At 40.9% G+C, this 24,567-nt stretch overlaps 3 protein-coding genes and 1 long non-coding RNA gene across 5 annotated transcripts; 2 read left to right on the top strand and 2 right to left on the bottom strand.

The window, feature by feature from the left end:
* Positions 1–1,313: 1,313 nt before the first annotated feature.
* Positions 1,314–3,894, top strand: amh (anti-Mullerian hormone). The gene is made up of 6 exons (XM_056379203.1): positions 1,314–1,743; positions 1,839–2,008; positions 2,128–2,239; positions 2,315–2,414; positions 2,508–2,938; positions 3,154–3,894. The coding sequence occupies exons 1-6, from the start codon at positions 1,410–1,412 to the stop codon at positions 3,558–3,560; spliced, it is 1,554 nt and encodes a 517-aa protein (XP_056235178.1). The 5' UTR covers positions 1,314–1,409; the 3' UTR covers positions 3,561–3,894.
* Positions 3,790–7,108, bottom strand: LOC130171275 (uncharacterized). 2 transcript variants are annotated; one of them, XR_008828117.1, is made up of 7 exons: positions 7,094–7,108; positions 6,524–6,602; positions 6,319–6,445; positions 5,985–6,070; positions 5,766–5,900; positions 5,298–5,374; positions 3,790–4,234 (listed from the first exon to the last, which is right to left on the bottom strand). It is a non-coding gene; the product is annotated as an uncharacterized LOC130171275 (long non-coding RNA). The 2 variants fall into 2 exon arrangements; XR_008828118.1 differs by having other exon boundaries at positions 6,319–6,442.
* Positions 7,109–7,218: 110 nt separating this feature from the next.
* oaz1a (ornithine decarboxylase antizyme 1a) lies at positions 7,219–13,040 on the top strand. Its single transcript, XM_056379204.1, is given in 6 exon segments — positions 7,219–7,396; positions 10,091–10,157; positions 10,159–10,245; positions 10,965–11,140; positions 11,752–11,837; positions 12,370–13,040. Coding segments are annotated over 6 exon segments (666 nt in total). The 5' UTR covers positions 7,219–7,277; the 3' UTR covers positions 12,501–13,040.
* Positions 12,878–16,864, bottom strand: peak3 (PEAK family member 3). The gene is made up of 4 exons (XM_056379202.1): positions 16,758–16,864; positions 16,281–16,417; positions 15,319–15,878; positions 12,878–14,963 (listed from the first exon to the last, which is right to left on the bottom strand). The coding sequence occupies exons 1-4, from the start codon at positions 16,820–16,822 to the stop codon at positions 13,866–13,868; spliced, it is 1,860 nt and encodes a 619-aa protein (XP_056235177.1). The 5' UTR covers positions 16,823–16,864; the 3' UTR covers positions 12,878–13,865.
* Positions 16,865–24,567: the final 7,703 nt, after the last annotated feature.

Genomic DNA, 24,567 nt, shown 5'->3' with positions numbered 1-24,567 from the left:
TTCCTCACTCTCTTGCAGAGACATAGATGAGATTTAGATGAGAAGGTAGAGCGAGACTTCTGGCCAAGGAAAAAATCCAGCACATTCCGTCCCGTAAACCTGTAGTTCTGGACATCGCTTTGGTGACCTGATGTTGAGAGCATCATTTTTAGATGAGGCAACATTCAAGTGTTTTCTAAAAGAGGCTGTGATGCAAAGATCACTTCAAACTATTAAACTAGTATTTTAATTGCATTGCAAGGACAACATACATTGATTGAAGAAGTATTAACACCCTGTACTTAAATAAAAGTACTAATACTGTGAAAAAACTCCACTGCAAGTAAAAAGCCCTGAATTCAAGACCTTAATTCAGTAAAAGCATTAGCAAAACTACCTTATTCTAAAGACAAATGTTCCCTGTCAGTGTTTTACTATTATATATGATGTTTTTAGATCAGTATTACTGCTACTTTAATGCACGTGTTGCATTTTACTGTTGTAGATTTTTATGGTTGAGCAAATATGAACTACTTTACATACTGTCGGGTAGTTTAATATACAGGAATGTATCATTATATATGATTATCATATCTTTGTAGCATCACTGTCCTGTGAGAACCTGAAAATCTCTGGAAAAGTCAACTTTTCATGAGCTCAGAAAAACAACCTGGTTTCATCTTTGTTTTTGAGCTGATCCAAGAGGAGATTTTTAAAATAGTTTATCTATTTTAAGATGTACAAGAATGTTTTCAACCTATTAGCCAATACTTTCTTTTTTCTTTTTTTCAATCTTTCTTTTTATCAGAAAAATTCAAAATCACTAAATTTGGATCTACATGCTTTTCACTGGACAGGAACAGTATGAAAATTGTTATCTGAAGAGAAAGCAGTGACCAAAACTGTCACAAATGTAAAGAGTATAATATTTACCTCTGAGATGGAGTGGAAGGTTTAAAGTTGCATAAAATGGAAAAACTCAAGGAAAGTATAAATACCTTGAATTTGTACTTAAGTACTGTAATTGAGTAAATGTATTACATTCCACCAAGGGCAATATATTATATATAGATTTTTACTTTCACCTCAGGATCTCTGCTCAGCTGCACAGCACCGAAACTCGTCTGTCTTTGAATAATGTAGATAAAGGATTTAGACAATAAAACCTTTCACCTCCCAGCCTGGGGGCCTGTTTTAGACGGTGACTGGTTCATGAGAAAGTTACAGAAGTCCAGTCTTTAATCTCCTCCAAGGATGTGTGTGGTCACACCATCATTAATCTGAATCCACAGTCAAAATCATCAAGGACACATGATTTTGGCAGCCCCAGTTAGAGAGAAAGGAAGGTGGGTGTACATAACTCCCATCCTCTGGAGGTTGAACCATTCAAAAGAAGCGATTGAGAAAGGTCTGATCACACAGGCACAAGTATGCAGCTTGTGAATGCTCTCTGCTGCGGAGTGTTGATACTCTGCTGGCCCCGGCACGCCTCATATGGACATCTGGACATATATACACATATGGACATATCGGCCTCCATAGTTTCTCATCACGCCACCCACAATGCACCTTGCTTTGTGGATGACGTATTTGCAGTATTGCGTGAAGGTGTTGGGAACGACGGTGAACTCACAAATGCCAGTTTGACTCTGTTTGGAATCTGCACAGTGTCTGACAATTCAGCAGGCTCGGTCTTATTAAAGCTCTCCAACGAAACAAGCAGAAACCAGAGAAACGGATTGGAGGTTTTGCATCCGACTGGAGGTACGAGCGCTCTCCCATTGAAATCATTTTTGTTTGAATGTTTGTTTGTTTTTTGTTTTTTTTTATCTCACAACATGGAATGTTCTTTCTATCAGTGCTTGTGGCAGAGGAAGACAACAGAGAAACACTCAGGTTGACCTTTGACCTCCCACCATCTCCCTTGCTCAAGCAGAGCCCTGTGCTGCTCCTGGCATTTGAGAGTCCATTCAAAGGAGGAGACCTGGACGTCACTTTCACCAGTCAGTCTCTGCAGCCTAACACACAGGTACAGAATATTGCATGAATGAAATTGTCAAGTCTGTTTGTATGTGACACCTGCAGATTTCACGACCTACAGTAAATGCTGTCGCCCAGTTTTCCTGTTGTTGTTGTTGTTGTTTTCAGTCTGCGTGCATTTCAGGAGAAACACAGTACATACTACTGACAGGAAAAGCATCAGAGGGCACCGTTCACCAGCAATGGAGGATTTCTGTTGAGACAAATTCCCCTGTTATGAGTAAGATCCCATCTTCTCATGCTTTCATTTTCATTTTTCATGTGCATGCTCTCCTAATATTTCCTGTCATTTTAGAGAAGAGCCTAAAAGACCTCCTCATTGGTGAAAAAACAGGAAGTACAATCAGCATAACTCTACTTCTGCTTTTCTCTGGGGGAACGGGAACTGATACAAGGTTGTTTTAGCTTTCATATTCCCTACTGAAATATTTACCAGACTATTGTCAGAATGGTGCTGCTGAACGTTTGTTTTTTACTCTCTTTCTCAGACAAACACACGTTTCAGGTTCATCTCTGGCCTCTTCACAGACCTTCTCCTTCCTCTGTGAGCTGAAACGGTTCCTAGGTGAAGTCCTGCCTCAGCACCACCCTGAGTCCCCTCCATTCCAGCTGGAGTCCTTACCCTCCATGCCACCCCTGTCACTGGGCTTATCCTCCAGTGAGACCCTGCTGGCAGGACTGATCAACTCCTCTTTCCTTACTGTCTTCTCCTTCGCTAGATGGGGCTCCATTTCTCAGGTGCATCCTGGACAGCTGGCCATGTCTCCTGCACTGGTGGAGGAGGTCAGGCAGAGATTGGGGCAGATTGGGATGCAGATAATGGAAGTAATAAGGGAGAAGGAGGTGGGTCACAGGGCCACGGAGAGGCTGGAGAGGCTTCAAGAATTCAGTGCATTACCGACGATGGAACAGGCAGCAGGTGATGTGCACATGAAAAAAGTGTCCTACGACCTACAGCAGTATGCCCCAGTATTTTGTTTTTGTCAGACGCCTCCATACAATCCTATCAGATGAATTCAAGTGCCCCTTCATCCACACCACCTGTTATGTTTTAAATGTGTTCAATTTAAACTCCAGATCCTGTATTACCACTTTTTACCTGATGCGTCTGTTTTTCTCGTCTGCATGTAACAGGACGGAGCCAGTACTGTGCGTTTCTTCTGCTGAAGGCCCTGCAGACAGTGGCCCGTGAGTACGAGCTGCAGAGAGGACTGCGAGCCACCAGAGCGGACACCAATAACCCGGTGAGGGGCAGTGTCTGCAGTGTGAGAAGCCTCACCGTCAACCTTGAAAGGCGTCTTGTGGGTCCAAGCGCTGCCAACATCAAAAACTGCCATGGCTCTTGTGCTTTCCCCCTGACCAATGCAAATGACCATGTTGTCCTGCTCCACTTCCACATTGAGAGTGGGAATATGGATGAGCGGGCTCCGTGCTGTGTGCCTGTTGCCTATGAACCCCTTGAGGTGGTGGGTTTGAATGAACATGGGACTTACCTCTCCATGATACCAGATATGGTAGCAAAGGAGTGTGGATGCCGCTGAAGCTGTTTTCTTTTTGGAGTGTGTTTGTGACATGAGAGATATTTCACTTGTTTGGTTTGATAGTCACTGACTGTAGCTTGTTAGGTGGAGGAAAAGTGTTATTTAATGTTTTTTTTATTCACCTATTCACATATGTTAATTCAGAGAGACTTTTTTTATAAACCTACCTAGATGCACACAGCAAAAATGTTTCACACTTAGAAATAATCAAGTTTATTGAAGACAAAAATATATGTGTTAACAGCTATTTATTATTTTAAACTTCTTCTATAACACCATATTTTGTTTTATACTGAAGATTCCCCGTATTAAAAATATTGTTCTAAGAAACAAATTTCAGAATGATTAATTGATTGAGTGAAAAGTTCAAATATGCAGACATGGTGCTCTACAATACAAACAAAAAATGATTAAATGTAACTTTCTCTAACTTTATATTATTAAATGCAAAGTCTACTGAAAACTGTTTGCATTCTTAATTCAGAAAACTGCCGTTGTCACAGCTCATGACCTTTATTTCTTTGCCTCTCACTCTCCTGTCAGCAGCTGCGTAGGTTTTATGCTTTAGCTTTGGGTTTCAGGATTACTTTGTTGCCAATCAGCTTTTTTCTTCTTCTTATCGCTCCAACCTCTTCAGATCCCCACCACCACATGAAATGATCCCATATGGAGATCTGGAGGCAGACAACAGGAAACAACACACAACACACTGATTCACATAGTGATGGCCTTAATAGACATTTTATACAACCTAATCCACTTGCTTATTGTATGGTCCTTTCAAGGATCTGATATGACCGTTTTGTTTTGTTGTTCTTAAAGGGAAATCCACCCTAAATGGGATTGATTTTATCTGTCATTCTATATGATTGTACAGTTCAGTTTAATTTAATTTTTTTCATTTGGTCAAGTCTGACGTCTAACTGTCCACAGACAGACTGATTAGTGATGATGAATACAGAGACAAATCTTGGAGCAGCTCCCCAGAGAGTGCCAAAGGATGCACCATGATGTCTTATCACTTAAGAAACTTTTGTATAAAATGAAGTAATCATAACAAATATTGACCTTGACCTTGTAAAATATAATATACTGTTGTAGAATGATGCAGTAAAGTATTGCCATAATTGTACTTCCTTATGATTGTTCTTACAACACATAGAGGATTTTGAAAACTGCTCAGCAACAGCTTTGTCTGAGACAATAAATATCTGTAACTCCTGGCATCTCTCAGTGCTGCTGGCCAACTCTAATCCCCATAATAAATAAATAAAATAATCAGGTTCCATTCCCTGTTGAAGTCTACGGGATCAGTTAGATGCTCTCCGCTCAATGGTAGGGAAATACAGTGTTTCATATGTTGCACTCTTCAGCCTGATATTAATCTTGTATGTAAAACGATCTGTTTTGTCAAACATGTGAAAGAGGGTGGATTCATTCAAGCTCAAAAAGGTCGTTTCAAAAGGGCATTAAAATGATGTACTTTGTTTACACCAGTAAAATCACATTAGTGATCAAAGAGATCTGAATAAGCTTGATATAATATGTCTAGTGTACCTGCAGAGCTGATACTGACCCCATACATATCCACTAACTGAGCTTATGAGATAAATTATCTCACCATTCAGTTTGCTATATCTTCAAGTTACAAACAGGGACATATATCAAGGCCTGTATTAATTTGTACCACTCTGAAACCATTGACATGATTAAACGCATGACAGTCATGGGCAATACCTGAGTTATTGATCCATCCTGCAGACTTCCAAAGAAAGACCTTATACCTGAGTCATCAACAAAAGAATCCAGAGCATCTAGAAAACAAAACAATATTTACATTTACTCATTAGGCAGACGCTTTTATACAAAGTGACTTACGAATAAATAATATAAAATTATATAAAACATAAAAGACACTGAAGCTCTGTTGACTTAAACAGAGGAGGAGTTTAGGTATTACACAAACACTATCAACCAACAAGTGTGGTATTAAAAATGCTCAAATAATACACTAAAGTAGAAAGTATTGTTAGAAGCAGGAGTGCAGTATATATGTACAATCCAAGTAGCATATTGCTGCAATAATCCAAACACACCCAATAAAACTTTCTGTAAAGATTAGATATAGCTTGTTTGTTATTCTTAGTCAAGACATTTCCATTGTCTGCTGTCTTTTCTTTCTGTATGCATCATTACAGTACTCACCATGCATTTCATTCACCCCTGAGGTCACAAGCAGAACGACCAGTGCCAGCACTATGCAGCGGTTCATACTGAATCCCTTCCATGGATTTCGAACATCACTCAGGTTTTCAATGGACAGAATCCGGTCATAAGACACTTTGGAAAGACACAAACGAGTCAGATACATGTACGGTAGTTTCTGTAAAATTCAGTTGTTTTTATGGTGAACATATTTCTTACTTATGATATTTTCAGATGTTCCAACTCTGGCTCCTTAGGTCCTTTAGGTTGGGGCTTCAAGTCTTAAAATTACATCCAAAATGAGGCTGGAAGTTAAGATGAAGAATTCAGTTTTTGTCCTGCATAACAACAGTTGAAAATCGCAGTTTTTGCAAAGTATATGCACCTGTTCTCCCACATGCACAGTCTTTCAAACTACGCTGCCATACTGTATGTCATAGACTAACATAAGACAGCTTAAAATAGGCACTTGCTAGTTAGTTGAAAAAGACAAATGTGACTCGAGGAAGCTCAGTTTAATTTTGTATCAACCTCTACACAGAAGAATTGTTACCTGATTTGATTCTTCAGTTGTTCCTCACCATAAAAGTGAAGGTTAGTACAGTTGTGTTGATGGTGATTTCTGATCTGCAGGCACCAGAGACGGTGTCATACACACCCTGCACCGTGCTCCTTTGCTTCTTGATTGACAAGCACAGATGAGAGTTGTTGAAAAAAGGAAAACATTCATAGTGTGTACTCATACTATTGATACTTACCAGCATTTAGGCCACAGGTGGACAAGTGTCTTCAGCATTTGCCTATATTTGCTGATGAGAAAGATTTATTAACCTTGCCCTGTTAGTGAAGAATAAAATAAAGCGTTGTTACCAATGTAATAGGGACTTGTAATAAGGGATGTAGTGTTTTAGTTTTAGTTTTTTTGTACTTGTGGTGGAAAGTAACTAAGTACATTTACTCATACACTGTTTTTCGACATAGATTTCAGGTACCTGCACTTTACTTGAGTATTTTCTTTTTATCATTATTTATTTACTATTTTTTCATACTTCTACTACACATTTTTAGAGAAGAATACTGCTTTTTATCCACTATTTATTTGAGAGCCAGAGTTACCACTTTACAAGTAAATTTTGCATACAAAAAATATGAATGTAAATTATGTCAAAATTGGCACCACTTCCACCAGCTACAGGAGTAAATGCTGTTTACACATTAATGCATCAGTAATAATGAAATGTACCCCAGTGTTACTCTCACAAGAGCTTAGAAAAACTTGTAGTGTAAGTACATTCGTTAATACATCTTTTTCAACACAGGGCGTTTACCTGCTGCAGCCATACATTGAGTAGTGTTGTGGTGAAGTGGGTCATTAACTGCGTGATATTTTGACAGTAACACGTCAGGAGGATAGGACACTCCCCTGACAAATACCGCAGCTTGCAGTCTCTCACCCCCACAGTAGGCGACGAGGAGAGGATAGAGCGAGCAGCTGGTGTGGACGCTGGCCGGATGGTTAAATCTAACCTACAGACGATTTTGAATAGTCATTGTTTTGTTAGAGAAAAAGAGAGAAACTTATCCGAGATGCCTGTTATTGAGCAGTCCAGTAATAAACCTGAAAGCGAGAGGTATGTTGTTGTAGTCGGTGTGAATTGTTATACGCTAACTTAGCATGCTAAGCTAAGTTTAAAAACCGCGGCCTAGCTAAGAGATACGGTGTATTTCCAGGAATAGCGAGCAGTGCTCCCCATATTTCTTGTTTACATAACAGCACTATTTATTCTTGTTGACGTTTCTAAAAGACGGTCGATCAGGTTTTGTTGGATACCTTTCCATTAAACGCTTATGTAAGTCACCCTAAATTACAGAAATGTATCCGCTCCGACCAACGTTTACTGAACACTAGTATCCAGCAAATAGACAAAATCATGGTCAAAGCTGCTGTTGATATCCATGCTCTAGCTAGCCAAGCTATTGCTAACCTATGAGCTAATATGTGAAACGCCATAGAAACGCATTAGTGAAATGCTGTGGCGCTAGCTACCTAGCTTACGTCAAAAGAGTCGAGTTAGCTGCTGAAAATAGCATTTCTTCCAGTTTATGTAATTTTTCCAATATACCGTGTGTAAAAAGAGCAAATAACTTGTATTATTTTTCGGTTATTTGGTGTGTGCTGGTGGATGTGCTTTCACATGTACGTCAACGTAGGGGAATTGCTAACTGCAGCAGCTCACAGCTAGCGCTCTAGTATTACAACACAGTAATGTTTACATATCGTCGAGGTTGAAGGGAAAACGGCCAGCGGTAATAATACCACAATAGTTTGATTATACTTTACATTGACTATTTGCTCTTGCGAGATTACACGGGCCAATAAGCATATTTATATAGATTATGTAAAGTTAGCTTGTAGCTAACAAACCTAGTTGAAATGATGGCTGAATTGATCATTGGAGGCTTCATGGCTTGTTTTTTTCCATTTCGCCCCGGGCTCAGGTGCTAGCAAACATTGAGACATCCTGTAAGCTCTCGTAAAGGATGAGATGAACCAGTTTGGTTTGCAGTTGCGCAATTAGTCGAGATAGCTAACCATCATTTCAAATTAAGTGTTTAGTGTTACATTAACCATTGTGGGGACATTTGCCAACCAATGGACCGGAGACGATCCATTGCCTTGTTTGCGGGTTTTCTTCCATTAGATTGTGTTGATTGACCGGAGATGACAGGACGGGGGGGGGGTTGTTACCTGATAATATGGCTCATAATTTTGAAGAGCAGGTGAACGTTTAAGCCTTCGGGGTTTTTTTTTTTTCTTTCTAGCTTAGTCGTGTCCTGACAAGATTTTGGTCGGGGCTGTTTGTCTGGCTCTGTATTGTGAAGGACTCATAGGAAATTTCCACTGCACTGCAAAGGAGGGGGTGGTGGTATGGGGAATTTTGAGTCCAGTGATAACATATTGTACACAGAGGCTATTCCTTATTCAATAAGCTGTTATGTAATACTCCAATGAGAGAGATTTTTGAAGATTGTGTAAAATATGCAGTTTTCTCTTTCAGCCAGCTTTTTAGACACCAGCAGGTGCCTTTTATAAACTCATTTACTTACTCATTCGCTATTGATGTTGTCATCTACTTCGACGAAAGGCTGGTATAACAACATGTTGTCAATCTGAAGCGGCAACGCTTTGCTGTAACAATACTTACATAATGATAACCTCCTAGAGATAAGTGGTCCTTTACAAGATATTCATGCATGGCAATGGTGCTCTTACGCAAGCAGAGGCTAGAGAGACTCATCGCTCATGTGACCAGAGCAGCTGTCTTTACCAGGACAACACGGGTGTGAATATGCTTTGCTGCCTGCTGTGGACATAGGGATTTCAAAGACTGCTGAATGGAGAAGTTGATTGAAAACCTTGTGCTGGCTTAGCAAAAAGAGACAAGGTTTTCTGTAGAGATGGTAATTGGCTGTTTTACATAATCTGATAATGGGATTTAGGGAGAACCTATATTGGTGTGCAATCTCCAGTGCTATGCATGATGAGGCATTAGGCTGGATACTTCAAATTTACTTGGGTTACCTGAACTTTGTGATTTACAATGTTTCTTATTTGGGTTTCACACATTTGGTCTACATATACCACAGCAGTGGCATTTGCGTAAGACCGCCTGTGAATGTCTGAAAGCTGCTGTGGCAGTTGGTAAAACTGGTGTTGGTCCCTGTCTGTTGTAAACTAGAGCAACACGGTTAGTGCAGGACTGAAGTAGGCTAATGGCTAGACAAACAGAGCCTGTTTCTCTGGCAGCCTTCCCCAAAGAATCATGTGACAAGTTTAAAGTTGGCCCAGAGAAACTGAGGCACGAGATTCTGTTAGTTTTGGAAATGAAACATTACTCTTCCTACATGACAATTTCCACACAGGACAGTGACGAGGAACATGATCTGATGAAAACTAAATTTGTCTTGAGGGATTGTAGTGAATATTTGACAGAAGGTCAAAGTCAGTGATGTGCTGGTGCAACATAAACCACTCTTCCTTCCTCTCCGTTGATTTAATGTGCACAAGTCAAGTGTTCCTTATCAGTCACACATACAAAACGTCTGAGCCTAAATTGCCTAAGGGGTCAGTTACTGATTGAACTGTGCTCCTCGGGTTTTAGAAAATGTTTTACTGTCATGTCACAGATGAATCACCCAACAGTGTAATGTGTGCTTAGCCTGCTGTTTATATTGAGAGTTTGGTTTGTGTTTGGTTCAGAACATCGAGTGAATACTCAGTTTTTGATGGCTCCGTCCGTGTGTGTGTTTGTTTCACCCTCCAGTATCTCCAGTCCCAGGAGGTGCTCCCACTGTTGCAGTAACCCGTGTCCGGGGCCTCTGTGGTGCTCCTGATGCCCCTCTCCCACCCCTGAAGATCCCAGGTGGGCGAGGGAATGACCAGCGGGATCGCAATCTTTCAGCTAAGCTATTCTACTCTGTTAGTTGAACCACTTTTTAAATATTTTTATGTTCTGATGTGTTTTGATTGGGGCCAGTGTGGACCTACCTTGAGCTATCAGTGCAGAAAGATAAGCTTATTGCCTGGGAGAGAGACAAACACAAAGGTGGTTGTTTGCAATTCAGCACTTTTGAATTGTATCACTCTCAACTCAATGAAGCTAATGGTGTCAATTTTTTGTTAGAGTGTCATGGCTATGTTTTTGTAATATCTGAATGTAACTTTAAGGTTAGACACATAATTTCTACAAGGCTGGTGATCAAAACACGTTTGATGATAATCAGGATGTCCCAGATGAAGTTGGGATGGCAAAATATTGTGTGCCTAATCTGTTTACCTAAAAACCTGAAGTTGCCTTGTGTGCCTCTAAGCTAAGGCTTGTCCTCTTCTGCACAGCACACAAACTATGTTAATGGTGCTGAACTACGTACACTTTACATACTTTTAGTTACTTACTTCACTTACTGCTTGTTGGTTGTCATATAATCTTGATCAAAATGAAGTCATAACACTTGCCTTGGACAGTTTTTGTAATTGTCTTCATAATTTTCTTATCAACAGTCAGTGAATTTGAGAAGTCGGTTTTTTAAAGTCATAACTGCATTTCCTTCCTGCGCTCTTTAATTGTAACTTTGTTCTTGATGTCATCTGATGTGAAAGTATTTCCCTTGTCTCATACTTTCCTTGCTGTCTTCTAGGATGCTCAGTTGCTGGTTCTTGAGGAGCCTTCAGCTGCCAACAGCAGAGTGCGTTTCTTGCTCGTTGAGCCCCGTCGCTCTGAAGGAAAGCACTGTGTCTGGAGGGCAGCACTGAAAGGGGGGAACCTTTACGTTGAAATCCCTCCTGGAGCTTTGCCCGAGGGCAGCAAAGACAGGTCAGTAGGCAAAACATTTTTGTTTGTGATTAAAAGGAAAATTATATTTATCTTTGTAATGAAACAAAAGGTAGGGGCGTCGTGTGGCGTAGTGGTCTAAGCAGGCGCCCCATGTGTAGAGGCTACAGTCCTCGCTGCAGCTGGCCCCGGTTCGAGTCCCGCATCGGACGGCCTTTACTGCATGTCATTCCCCCTCTCTCTGCCTCCTCATTTCCTGTCTCTCTCCACTATCCTATCCAATAAAGGCACAAAAGCCCAAAAACATATCTTTAGAAAAAAAAGAAACAAAAGGTAAATTATTAACCAATTGCAAAAGGTATTCAAATATGTTGTCAAATGCCAAAGTAAAACTCACCCTTGGTTTTCATTTGCATAGTAGCCGAACTGTTCAAAATAAAAATGTCTGTAAATGTTGACATTTGTAAAATGCGATAAATGTATGAAATGGATGAAGTCTTTGGGTAACCTTATCTTTAAGATCTGATTTTATGAATTGTTATGGTTCATAGAAATGTACTTTGACCATGATGAATAATTCTTTTCTTGTGAAATGAATTAACATCTCTCCTATGATACATTAACACTTTTTTGTTTGCTTTGTCTCATCACAGTTTTGCCCTTCTTCTGGAATTTGCAGAAGAGCAGCTGCAGGTTGATCATGTGTTCATCTGTTTTCACAAGAACCGTGACGATAGAGGTAAGACTTGGTTTCCTGAACTGGAAATGCTTGAAATAAAACCCTTGATAAAGCACCAGCTGTTTGAATTTGAACCATCTGAATAGTTAGAGTTGATAGCTAATAACTGTATGTGAAATTTACGGTAAAACTTAGAAAATACACTTTAAACTTATTCACTTGTTTAATTTGTAGATACTCTAGAAAAAAATAACTTGACTTAATTATAATTAGATGTGTTATTAGTTTTCAAAGGAAATAAATGTTAAAATCAAAGAGAAGGTAACATGCTAGTACAAACCGAGGAAGAGTAACTGCATAGCAAGAAACAAACTTGTAATGCTAACAGTTAGAATAGAATAGATTTACGTGATTCACTGTTTCTATATTTTCCCCCTAGCATGGCAAAATCAGTTATTAAATTATTAGAAGAATTGCTGACAATTTCTCATTGCCTTCTTTCTTTTGCCAATTTAGACTTTATCAAATATCAAAATAAATATTTTCCTACATCAGAGCTTAGATGAAATGTTTGCATCTTGTCTCTCCTCAGCATCCCTGCTGCGTACATTCAGTTTCCTGGGCTTTGAGATTGTGAGACCGGGTCATCCCCTTGTCCCCTCCCGCCCTGACGCTTTCTTCATGGCTTACAGCATCGAACGAGACTCCTCTGATGACGATTAAATGACGCTGAGCAGTTACAAATGTTTGTTGTTCTTATTTCGATCCATACCCACACATCTTTATAATTTTTGGAAATGAATATATTATCCAAGTTCAGTATGGTTGAGGTTTCCTGTCAGGTTCCTTTTTGTTTTTCCCTTTACCTACCATGTGCTGTGTTTCAATGATATTTGCACTAGGGTAAGATGTTAATATACCAGGAATGTAAAGCAAGCGCCCACATAATATCCGGGCATTGTGTCCTCACCACTGTATTACCCTTCATGATGTGTAGTGCTGACTTCCTATTCACCCCCCACCCCCTGAACTCCTTGGTGATCATCTCCACAGTGTAATATTTATGATAAATTTAAATTCATCTTACTCATGTAAGTAGATGTGTCTTCATGGTAATTATCAGTTGATTCTCCTGTTTATATTGATTTTTTTTTTTTTTTTTTTTTTAATGTGTGCATGATTTTCATTTGTTGCTTTGATTCACTTGATAAAAAATCTGCATGTTGTAACTGTACTAAATAAAAGTGCTCACCTTAGACAGTGGCATCTGTGGTCTTGTGAAGTCATGTAGACATGCAGTCTGTAAGAGTTATACTCTCTATGCTTCGAAGGATCTAGGCCAAGCTGTGTCGTCTGACCACATGTTAAGAAGTGTTTACATCTGTTACAAAAGGTCGCACTCATTTAAAATGCTGATTTAATTCTGCTGTTGGAAAGGGGTTTTCAGATGCTATCAGTTGGTCTGACAATCACCTCCTTTTAAGAATACTGAGGCCTTTAGTGCGCTGTTATTGTAGTGATCATATTGATTTATTAGAAAATAATCATACAGTTAAGTGTTGACAAGCAAGAGAACTGTAGCGAAGATTTTGATTGGCAAGAGACTTAAGTATTTCTGTAACTATCAATGATTTTTCAAGTATTTGTGTGTACAGTAGCAACAATCAAAGTTAACAAATGTATTAAGAGATTATTTATCAAAAGTTCCTGCTTCAAATCAGTGAGAGTGGAACAGAGAAAAATGTAACTGCAGAACTGGCTGACAATAGTTACGTTCTAAAGCACTGATTAAGAAAATAAATCTTCAGGGCATTTAAATCCTAATATTACAGCAACAAAAATCTCAAAGTGCAGCATCTTATCAGACCAGTTGTACATTATTAGAGCAGTATATGAACATCCTAATTGTTAAAAGAAGCAAGGGTGGAAAAGGCTTTTTTCCCCTCAATCAAAACTTTGTGTGTTTGTCACTAATTGACATAATGTACATACAGTTTACAACTTATGTTGGACTGTAGCTACTTAAGAGTCATGTAGGAACAATTTAATTTGACCGACTCAAAAGTTTTCACGTACTGACTATAGATGTCAGTCAGTGAGCCATGGCTGACTGGTCACACTCACAACTGTTTCAGGGTCTGTAAACGACAGGTACTGCAAGCTCATACAGTCCTCCCAATCCAGAGCAGACTGATCTTGGATCAGCCCTTTCTCTGCCAACTTCATCACCAGTAGGGCTCGTTTGATTGTCAGCCAGTTGTGTACAGCTGTGGTCGTGGAGCCTCTGTGATTTAAGAGTGGGACACGAGGGCCCCAGAGGAGCACCTGAAGTGTGGCCACCACATCTGCTATCTGAGGCCCGCTGCTCCCATTCTGGAGCTGGGAGGACAGATGAAGAAGACCCCTTCGGTATGAAGACTTGGACAGACTTGGACGTGAGTCCAGAGATGTTGAGCTCTCTTGTGGGGCTAAGCAGTATTGAATTAGGGCTCCAATCTGGGCTTTGATGTTAATAAGGGAGTGAGGTACAGAGAGAGCAGAAGACAGCGGGTTTAACACTACACGAGGCGGACCTTGTATTCTCCATAGCATCTGGATCCTGCCTTTTTTCTCTGTCTTTTCCCACTGCGTTTCTTCTTTCGGTCTGCTGGTCTTGAAACTTCTCTTCATTTCATGCTGCTGTAACTTGTTTTCTCCCTCCTCCCCCTCGCTGCTGGGCCACAGCAGAAAGATCTCCTGGGGTCTGAGCTCAGCTGCAGTGGTACTGATGTTGTACAGATGTTGTGAGCCCAATAATATCTGCAGCAACAGAACACACACCTGTCTGTCGTATACAAAACAATCTGAGCTGTGCAGTGTGCTGCTGTCCTGAACAAAGTCCTCTAGAGTGGCATGTGGCAGGTCTCTCTCGACGCTCACAGAGTGTCCTTTCTGGATTAAAGACTGAACTGAAGTCACATTGATGTTGATAGGATCTGTGACATACTCAGTGCTGCCTCCACCTGGTGCTTTAGCAGCAGTGCGGTCTGACCTAAAAGGACTAGGGAGAGCTTGAGTTTGTAACATGCTGGAATTGTTCCTCAGGGTGTTGCTGGATTGGAAATGTGCAACCACATTTTGCACATTGACATGTGATGGCTGGTGTTTGGCGTGAGCCGAGGGAGCTTCATTAGTCTGCTTGTGTACCTGCACAGAGAGAAAGAAAACTCTTATAATCAAGAATCATAATGAATTCACTGTTAAAAATACAAAAATATATGCACTGTGCACTCCTGCTACAGATGTGACACCTGATGACAGTTTGGAGGAAGTGCTTTTTTTTTGTACCGCAAGTCAGTGTTACAGTTGCCAATGTTGATAAAGATCATGTTTGTACTACTGGTTGTCATGTGCAATAAGAAAAAAACTTTGTTTTGCATGAAATTTATAAAGCAATGTTGCTGCAAGTAATGATAGTAGAATACATCCAAATAGTCATGCATAAAAGCACACAGAACGTGTTAAAGACTAAGTGGGGTGGATAAAAGAGCTGTAATATTACCCTTAAACCAAGTACCCTCCGTGGGAACCTGGGGCTGTGCAGGCTGTAGTAAACAGCATCTCCGATCTGCTTTGGCTGGCTGCCCTCATTCAGCAGGAAATCCTGAGGCTGGTATGAGCTGACATCCTTCTCTGTGGCCTCTCCTTGCAGCAGGATCCGGGCCTCCACACTCTGTGCCATGCTTCTCAGAAAGAGTAGATGGCGATGCTGAATCCCCTGAGAGACAACTCTCTGGTCATCAAAGCTGCTGAAGAGGTACGGCAGATTTTCGTCTGGGGTGTCAAAGGTCAGCTGGGAAAAAGACAGTAAGGGGACAGGACTCCTTCTAGTTGGTGTAACCTCTTCTGTGTCCAGCTGGAAACAGCTGTCAGGTATTGGGGCCAGCATGTACAAAGGGTTATCAAAGTTTCGAGGGTGCCTTTGCAGTGGAGACAGGGGAGACAAAGGAGAGAGCGGAGATGCATTGGGGACAGGGAGGGAGAGAGTGCGAGCTAACCTCTTCTTTGGAACAGGTGGTGGGGTGCCGTCAGAGAAAAATCTCTCCTGGTGTAGAGAGGGATCTGACAAACACAGTGGGAGGGATGTAGGTCAGACTAACAGCGAGTGATGAAGAGACAACAGTTTGGACACAGCATCTCTAGAATGTCTTCATCCACACTTCCAAAAGCACTGAAGCACCACTTTTTTTGCATGCATTTTGTAGCAAGTAAAAGGTTGAGATGGTAACTTCCTCTCTTTCAGTTCTCACGAACTGTAAGGCAAACTGAGAAGGCTGAACCACACTTTTTTTCCTACACAGTTCTATACGTCAGTCGTTTTTTATTTTTAGAATTGGAGAACCAAATCGCTTTGGGAGGTGCACTAAGTTAGGTGACATTAAACTGATTTGTTTTTACCATGGTATTTACTATATGTGACTACTTTCCCTCACTTAAACTAATTTCATCACTCTGTAAACCCACCGTAGCGCTGGTGTATGGGGCACTGGGCTGCATGACAATCAGTAGGTTCAGCAAAGACATCATTGTATGCGTAGGTTTGGTGCTGGAGTCCAACAGGGCTGAGCATAACACAGTCAGACTCCACGCTGGAGTGACTCCTGTGTAAGAAAAAGAATAGCGTAATGAAAACCTTTACCCTTTTACTATGAATACATCTGCTATGCATAAGCAGACTGCAACTATTCTCAAATAAAAACTTTGTGTCTGCAAAAAGCATCTCGAAAAGTTTGAAAAAGATAGATTCTTATGTAGTGTCTGTGGTGCATCCACTGCAGAATCCTATGCTGTACAATCAACCTGTGTCCCAAGTAATTCATATTTTTTGATAAGATCAGGGTTAACCACAATGAAAACTCAATGAGAACATCAGTGGGATAGTAAAAAATAACTGCTAAGGTCTGGAAGAGACTGACCAAATATTTTGTTTGTTGGTCTTACCTGTGCTGTTTGACAGGCAGCGCTGGTGGCAGTTCCTCCACTCTGCTGGCTGATCCAGACGCCATCAGGAATCTACAAAGTTACAGCAGCTTGCCCTCTCCTCCACCTCTCTCACACACCACTGCCGTCTCTGAACACTGTGTACGTGAAGTTTACAGGTGGCTAACTCAGCTTCAAAATGAAACACTTCCTGTCTCTCAGTTACTTCCCCTGATAATTTTTCTCTGCCTGTCACTCTCTCTTGTGTGTTTTAAAATGAATTAATTTTCATAAGACTGCTCTGCTTATCTTTTGCTGTAATCGTTTTCTGTCTGAGCTTGAGGTTGGCACCGGAAAGGTAGTGTCTGTAGTGAGCTAACCTCAACGTGGCAGAACAGGGAAGAGCAGTTATAGCAGAGGCCCTTCAATTTGCACTCTTTTTTTTTTCTTTCTCTCCATCGCAGTTGATCTACATTCGCCATGTGAAACCTCAGCATGAACTCTCTCCTGGATGATGCAGTTTTAGCCTTTGCACATGCAATAAGCTCTTCAGGGCTTGGTGCTTGCATCTTGATTTTAAAGGAAAGATAAAATATTTAAGCAGAAAAAGACAGATAATAAAACAATAATACTTTCTGGATGAGAGATCACTTGTCGATTCACCATCTGTCTCTTGACTCTCTTAACTTTTAATTTTTTCTGATGTTAAACAGGTATCCATTTTGATACTCCAGTTTTTGCCATGGATGTAATCTTTATTGTGCTATCACCCTGAGATGGCAAAAAATAGCCTACACAATGTGATCTGGTGTTGACAAAATAAAAGTTCCTATAATTGACTTATCACAGTAATATGAAAAAAAGAAAAAAACAATTACGTTTTTTATAATGAAATCTTTTGACCAAAATAGTACTGCTTTGCAAATTTGTCAGTCCACTTGCAATACCTTTACAGCCCACCAGTGGGCCCGCCCTGTACTAAAGGGTTACGCTACCATAAATGGTGATGATGTGGGATCATTCTGAATTGATTAATATTTACAATCATATCCAAGTGTAACAAGCACCTGTGTGATGTCAGTGATAAATAGAAAACTCCCCCACACAAATGTCTATGATATTATATTGTACTATCTGAGTGTTGTCATTATTTGTGCTATTGTGCTTGATAGAGTGTATTCTTGAGGATGAAGTGCTGGCATCCCAGAATGACTCACACATCCCCTGTGTTAAAGGGCAGCCATTTCTTTCATGATCAGTTCTGCTATATTTATACCATAACACTTACCATCTAATTGAAAAACATGATGACAATGTGTAGACCTGTTGTGATTGACGATATCATGCAATGCCAAATGCAACAACCTAATGAGGAGCTGAAGGGAGAAAATACAATATAGAAATGTTGCATGTGTATTGTAGCGAACAAACAGCACTTCAGCGTTAAATGTCTCCAGCTTGTCTTTTTCTTCGGTAAAGGCAGCTAGATAAACTTCTTTCTTTTCACTTCCATCTGAGAACAGAAAACAGGAGAAGGATGCGCACGTCATGGGATCACACTGAGTCACCTGCTCTACACAGTGTCCCTGTGTTATTGGTCAAAAATGTTTTTGAATGTCTTCATGTTATCAGGGGAGTATATGACGAGCAGGGGGGCGCAGGTGACCACAGGAAAAAGTGAAGTGAACATTAAGTTGAATAGACTTTTTCACAGCACTATTGACTTGTAAAACACAGATGTAAATAACAAGATACATTACTGAGTTGCATTGCAATGAAAGTTAAAAGTGCTCACTATTCAGAAACCTGTCCCCTGTGACTAATAAGTTATTATATTGTTCATACTGATGGCATCAGTGTGTAAGTGAAACGGAGTTAAGAAGTAGTGTGATTCCACTTGCCATAAAAACTCATCTCACAACACGCAAACTTGTTTGTCCTATGGTAATTAAATGCAGCACCCCTGTGGCTTAGGGTCGTGCACCCCGGGGGGCAGCAACAGTCGGACCTCGCTGTCCCCCTGGTAGGTGAGCTATGAGCTCCGCCGTTGTGTCATATTAATTACTTTAATTTCAATACTAAGGGGTGGTTTAAGTTGTATTTTTTTTTTTTTTTTTTTTTTTTTTCAACTTTATGTTTATTGAGCAACATTTTCATACATATCACACATTTCAGATGTTACACAATCTCTTTTTCCCTTTTATATTTTGCTTTTAAAAAAGAAAAGGAAACAATAGCAGTAGTGAATAAAAACAACAAGATGTAAAATAAGCCATTCTTTTCTACAAACAGCCAGTTCGTGTTTAGAATCTGTTTGGTTACCCAATAAAAGACAAACAAAAAACAAACAAAAAGACCACAATTAAGTGAACAAGCCCGACGGGCTATAAAAGATAGTATACACACCAAAGTTAACATAGGACAACAGCAGCCGCGGATTCCCATCTAATCTCCAGCGAATCACCTGACATGCAAATTGATAAGATATAGGTTTTTCCTTTTCTTTTTTTTCCCCCACACTTGCTCATCACCAATCGTCCCCCACCACTTCCAACCAAGGCGCCCATCGGTCTGTAAATTGTGCATTTTGTAATCTCAACATATATGTTATCTTTTCCATTATAAAAATTCTTTTAACTACTGTCTGAAATGTGAGTAATGTTGGAGGGTCTTTTTTAAGCCAGTTCAGGGTTATTGCCTTCTTGGCTGCTGCAAACAATATATGCAGCAGGTATATCTTTTTCCTACTCAACCCTGCTTCAGGGATGACCCCAAGGATGGTCAGTAGTGGGTCCCTGGGTAGAGAAAAAACAAATACTTTGTCCAATAGGTCTAATATCTCACACCAAAAGTTGTCCAATAGGGGGCATTTCCAAAATATATGTGTGTGGTCTGCAGACACCTCCCCACACTCTCTCCAACATTCACTTGTTCGATTGGGGTCTATTTTGGCCAAGATTCGAGGGCTTCTGAAGAATCTATGGACTATTTTCCACTGGAACTCTCTCCATAGGTTTGCGTTAGTGACTTTGTGCATTTCTGATGCAATATTATCCCAAACCTCCTCCCTTATTTCTGTTTCGAGCTCTGCTTCCCATTTTTGTTTGATGTGTAGGGTGTTTTCTTGTTTCATGGCAGATAGTATTCGGTATAAATTAGATATTGGTCTCCCTATGTACTTTCCATTTTGAATTTTTGTCAGGTATTGCTCAATAGGTGAGTCCGATTTTTTTATGCGGTTCCAGTCTGGGTGCTTAAACAAATAACTTCTTATCTGAAGATACCTATAGAAATCCGATCTTGGCAGGCCGAATTCATTCATCAACTGTTCAAATGTCTTCAATTCCTGATCCTCAATGAGTTGGTGGATGTAGTTAAGGTTTAGATGTCCCCATCTTTTGTATCCTGCATCTAATTTTAGAGGTATAAAACCCTTTAAATGAGCCACACCCGACAAGACTGACATATCACAAGGGAGGCCAAAATTCTTCTGCACCTCTCTCCATGCTGCCAGAGTAGTTTTTGACCATCTACCCAGAGTCTCTTCTAGGGATTTATTTTCAGTGAATGGAACCTTAGATAAAGGTGTTAGAGTGCAGAGTGACTTCTCAATTTCCAACCACCTTGTGTCCGTCTTATCTGAAATCCAAATTATCAAAGCCCTTAGCTGGCAGGCCAACCAATAATGTCTAAGGTGAGGGAGTCCCCACCCTCCATGTTGTTTAGATAACTGCAGAGTTTTGTATCTTACCCGAGGGCGCCTTCCCTGCCAGATAAATCTGGAGATGAGGCGGTCTAAAATTGTGAACATGTTTTTTGGTGGTGCGAGGGGCAGCGTCTGAAAAAGAAACAACAACCTAGGAAGCACATTCATCCTAATACTCTCTATTCTGCCTGAGATAGTGAGGGGCAGCACAGCCCATCTGTTAAGATCAACGGATATCTTGTCAATTAATTTATTGTAGTTTGCCCTATATAACTTATCCAAGTTTTGTGTTATAGTGGTTCCCAGATAGGAAATACCATCCTTTGGCCATTTGAATGAAAATGCTGCTTTCATCTGGTGTGTGACAAGCGAGTTCAGGGCCAAGGCTTCGGTTTTATTAACATTGACTTTATATCCTGAGAGGGCTCCAAATTTGGCAAAGCAGTCCATCAGCTTTGGAACTGAATTTAGGGGGTCTGATAAATAAACTAAAATGTCATCCGCATATAGCGAGATCTTGTGAATTTTGTCGCCAATTTCTATTCCATTAATATTTACGTCCTCTCGTATCATCTGTGCCAGTGGTTCGATGCTTAACGCAAAAAGGAGTGGCGATAGCGGACACCCCTGGCGTGTCCCTCTACCTAAATCAAAAGATTGGGATATATGTCCATTGACTCTGACCATACTCCGGGGGGCAGCATATAACAGCTGGATCCATCTATTAAAGTTTGGGCCAAATCCGAATCTGTCCAAGGTTTTAAGCAAAAACGGCCAGGATATGCGGTCAAATGCCTTTTCAGCGTCGACCGCCAATGCCATGCAGGGGAATGGATAGTTATTACTATGCTCCATAACATTAAGTAGTCGGCGAACGTTATCTGGCAAGTACCGGCCGGCTATAAAGCCCGTCTGGTCCGGGTGTATTACAGTGGTGATGACCGACTCGACTCGCTTAGCCAGTATAGACGTCAGCAATTTGCAGTCTGTATTTAAGAGCGCAATCGGCCTGTAGGAGGCGCAGTCCGTGGGGTCTTTATGTTCTTTGGGTATAACGGAGATGATCGCCTCCCTCCAGGCCGACGGCAGCTCTCCTTTCTCAAGAGCATCGGAGTACGCTCTCTCCAAGATTGGGCTGATGAGGTCTATGTAGCTCTTATAAAATTCATTGGTGAATCCATCTGTACCAGGACTTTTGTTGTTTTTAAGATTTTTAATCGCCTTCTCAATTTCCTCTTTAGTTATCGGTCTGTCAATGAACTTAGCTGAGGTAGGATCTATTGTAGGTAGTTTAATGGATTTTAAGTAATTGTCAAATACTGCTGGGTCACTTACTCTGTCTTTGTCCGAGTATAAGTCTTTGTAGAATGCAGCAAATGCTTCTGAAATTTCATTTGGTTTATATAGGAATGGTTTGTCTGATTTGTTACTTTTAATTTTGTGAACTGTTGTAAGGCTACATTGTTTTCTCAACTGAGATGCTAGTAGGCGACTGGCTCTGCTCCCATGCTCATAGTATTTTTGTTTCAAGAACCTTAAGTTTCTTTCAATTTTTTCCGTCAGGAGGTCATCAAGTTCCTGTTTGGCCTTTTTCAATTTATTCAAATTCTCAGAAGTTGTATTTTTTTTATGTTGTTTTTCAAGGTCACCTACCTTCTTTTCCAGTTCCTGACGTTTAGCTGTCCTAACCTTTTTAAAAGTTGAAGCTAATTGAATTATCTTTCCCCGTAACACCGCCTTAGCCGCTTCCCAGAGTATTATTGGGGACACATCTTCCTTATCATTAATTTCCAAATATGAGATAAATTCGTCCCTTATCGTGGCCTGGAATGCAGGCATCCCTAACAGGGAAGTATTTAGTCTCCATCTACCAGAAGTGGTCACCCTCCCCACGTCCCAAACCATTGATACTGGTGCGTGATCAGACAGGGTTATATTGTGAATTTGACAATCCATTGCCCTAAATGATTCATTACTCGGCACAAAAAAGTAATCAATCCTGGAATATGTGGAGTGAGGGTGGGAAAAGAATGTATAATCTCGATCTCCCGGGTGTTTATATCTCCAGACATCTAGAAAGCCAAACTCTTCACAACAGTTTTTAAGGGCTCTACTCATTGTTGTTGGTTGAATGTTTGAATTTGTGCTTTTATCTAGAAATGGATTTAGCACACAGTTGAAATCTCCAGCTATTAGTAACATGCCCTGCGCTTTGTCTAGTACTAAATTAAATATGCTTTTCATAAATTGTGGGCTATTGTCATTTGGGGCATATACATTTAACATTGACACCCAGACTCCGTTTATTGTACCATTAATCAAAACATAACGTCCCTCTTTGTCCTTAAATGAAGAGTCAAAACAGAATTGTATTGATCGATGTATCAAGATTGCTACACCCCTTCTGCGACCAGATTTATGAGAGGAGTAGTAAACCTGTGAGGCCCAAGATTTATTCATTTTCTCATGTTCGGCATCCGACAAGTGCGTTTCTTGAAGGTAAGCAATACTACAATTCATCTGTTTAAGCTGATCTAATATTTTCCTTCTTTTTTGGGGGCTGTGCAAACCCTTCACATTATATGTGACTACCCTATAGCCTAACATCTTGGACTGCTGGTGTCAATGCCCAGCCATGGGGCTTTACTGCTATCTGCAGGCCTGAGTATATAATGTGTCTTGCACGGTCTTTACGACAGAGCATTATGACTGGGGGCACCACAGCTGCCAATAGTAAACATCTTGTCCCATGGAGTGTATCAAACAAGTAACAACAATAAAAGAACAAAACTATATACATAACTACGAAAAGGAATACAATGACTTCCAACGTAGTGGTCCACTGTCCAGTGAACCTACTCTGCTCGCCACCCAAAGTCACTACACATGGCCTGTTATCCCTCGTACCGAAATTCAGGGTGGCGACAGAAAAAAGGAGTGTCCAGAACATCTGGATGTCTGGGCCTAAAACTGTCTGTTGTTAAGACAGTAACACAAGATTCTTAAGATGTTGATAAGAATTCCTTGCGTTCGTTTCCCCCTGGATGTCCCCCCCTCGGACCACACAGTCTTTCATTACCAAATGCTTTGGTGGTTTCAGTAAGAGCCCTGATTTAGAAGGCATCAGACCATAAAAATAGATGGGGGGAGTAGGTCCCATTTAAAACAACAGTATTAATAATAATAGGATGGGGGGGTGGGTGGCCCACCGTACACAGCAGTATTAACGCCAGACTGAAAGGGATACAGCGTCTGGTATAGATTGAGAACTATGCATTGATGGAAAAACGTATCCACGTAGTTTCTACTTCTTTAAATGATAAATTGGAAACGCCAAAGCCAATGCACAGCTCCTTTCACCACTACACTCTGTTCTTTAGGTAAACTTCAAATAGAGGGCGGCTAGTAACAATACTGTTCATGCCTTGCGCTTTCCCAACTGTCCGTGGCCGATTATGGCATCACTACTCCGTATCCGTTATACGTGTTCTGGTAATATTGTCCAAAAAACAGTGAAACATCGGTGACCCCCCCCCCCCCGAAAAAAAGTGTAAAACAGTCCAATTGTCACAGGATCCACGCCCCCACTTACCCGTTGTGCATGAACTAACTTTATGTCGGATGCTCTTCTCATTTCCGCACCTCAGCTACAGTTAATCAATTAGAGAGCGAATCAATATCTCTCACCAATGCGCGTGTGAGCCGCTCCCCCCCGGGACGGAGCGGAGCCGTCCACCCCCGCCGGTGCAACTCTTTCTCCATAAGTTCGGCCTCTGACAGTTTTGCAGTGATGCCCAGATGTTTCAATTGGTCCGCCGCCTCCCACGCAGAGTTGAAGCTCTTTTCCCCGCCATCCAAAGTGACTCTCAGCACCGCTGGATAAGAAGACCTGAACCTGATGTTGCGCTCCTTCAGCTGGCGTTTGATCTCTCCATATTCTTTGCGCCTACGCTGCAGTGCGGTGGAGTAGTCATGATCCAAGGTGATACGGCTCCCTTCAAACTGCAACTCTTTTGTGTTCCAGCCTTTGTACAGGATCCGTTGCTTCGTCTGGAAGTGGAGAAATTTCACCACAATCGATCTGGAGATATTGGTGTTTATAGGTTTGGCCGCGAGCGACCTGTG

This window comes from Seriola aureovittata, chromosome 6 (assembly GCF_021018895.1).
Source record: "Seriola aureovittata isolate HTS-2021-v1 ecotype China chromosome 6, ASM2101889v1, whole genome shotgun sequence".
Taxonomy (NCBI): Eukaryota; Metazoa; Chordata; class Actinopteri; order Carangiformes; family Carangidae; genus Seriola; species Seriola aureovittata.
The sequence above is the reverse complement of the archived record's forward strand: the minus strand, read 5'-3'. Positions and strand labels throughout refer to the sequence as shown.

Excerpts from the sequence above, each read along its gene's own strand:
- amh (XM_056379203.1), top strand. The coding sequence starts at position 1,410 with ATGCAGCTTGTGAATGCTCTCTGCTGCGGAGTGTTGATACTCTGCTGG. Across the intron at positions 1,744-1,838 it reads GGTTTTGCATCCGACTGGAG|TGCTTGTGGCAGAGGAAGAC; the intron begins GTACGAGCGCTC and ends TCTTTCTATCAG. Across the intron at positions 2,415-2,507 it reads GGAACGGGAACTGATACAAG|ACAAACACACGTTTCAGGTT; the intron begins GTTGTTTTAGCT and ends TCTCTTTCTCAG.
- peak3 (XM_056379202.1), bottom strand. The coding sequence starts at position 16,822 with ATGGCGTCTGGATCAGCCAGCAGAGTGGAGGAACTGCCACCAGCGCTG. Across the intron at positions 16,418-16,757 it reads CTGCCTGTCAAACAGCACAG|GAGTCACTCCAGCGTGGAGT; the intron begins GTAAGACCAACA and ends TTTCTTACACAG. Across the intron at positions 14,964-15,318 it reads GGAGGGTACTTGGTTTAAGG|GTACACAAGCAGACTAATGA; the intron begins GTAATATTACAG and ends CTCTCTGTGCAG.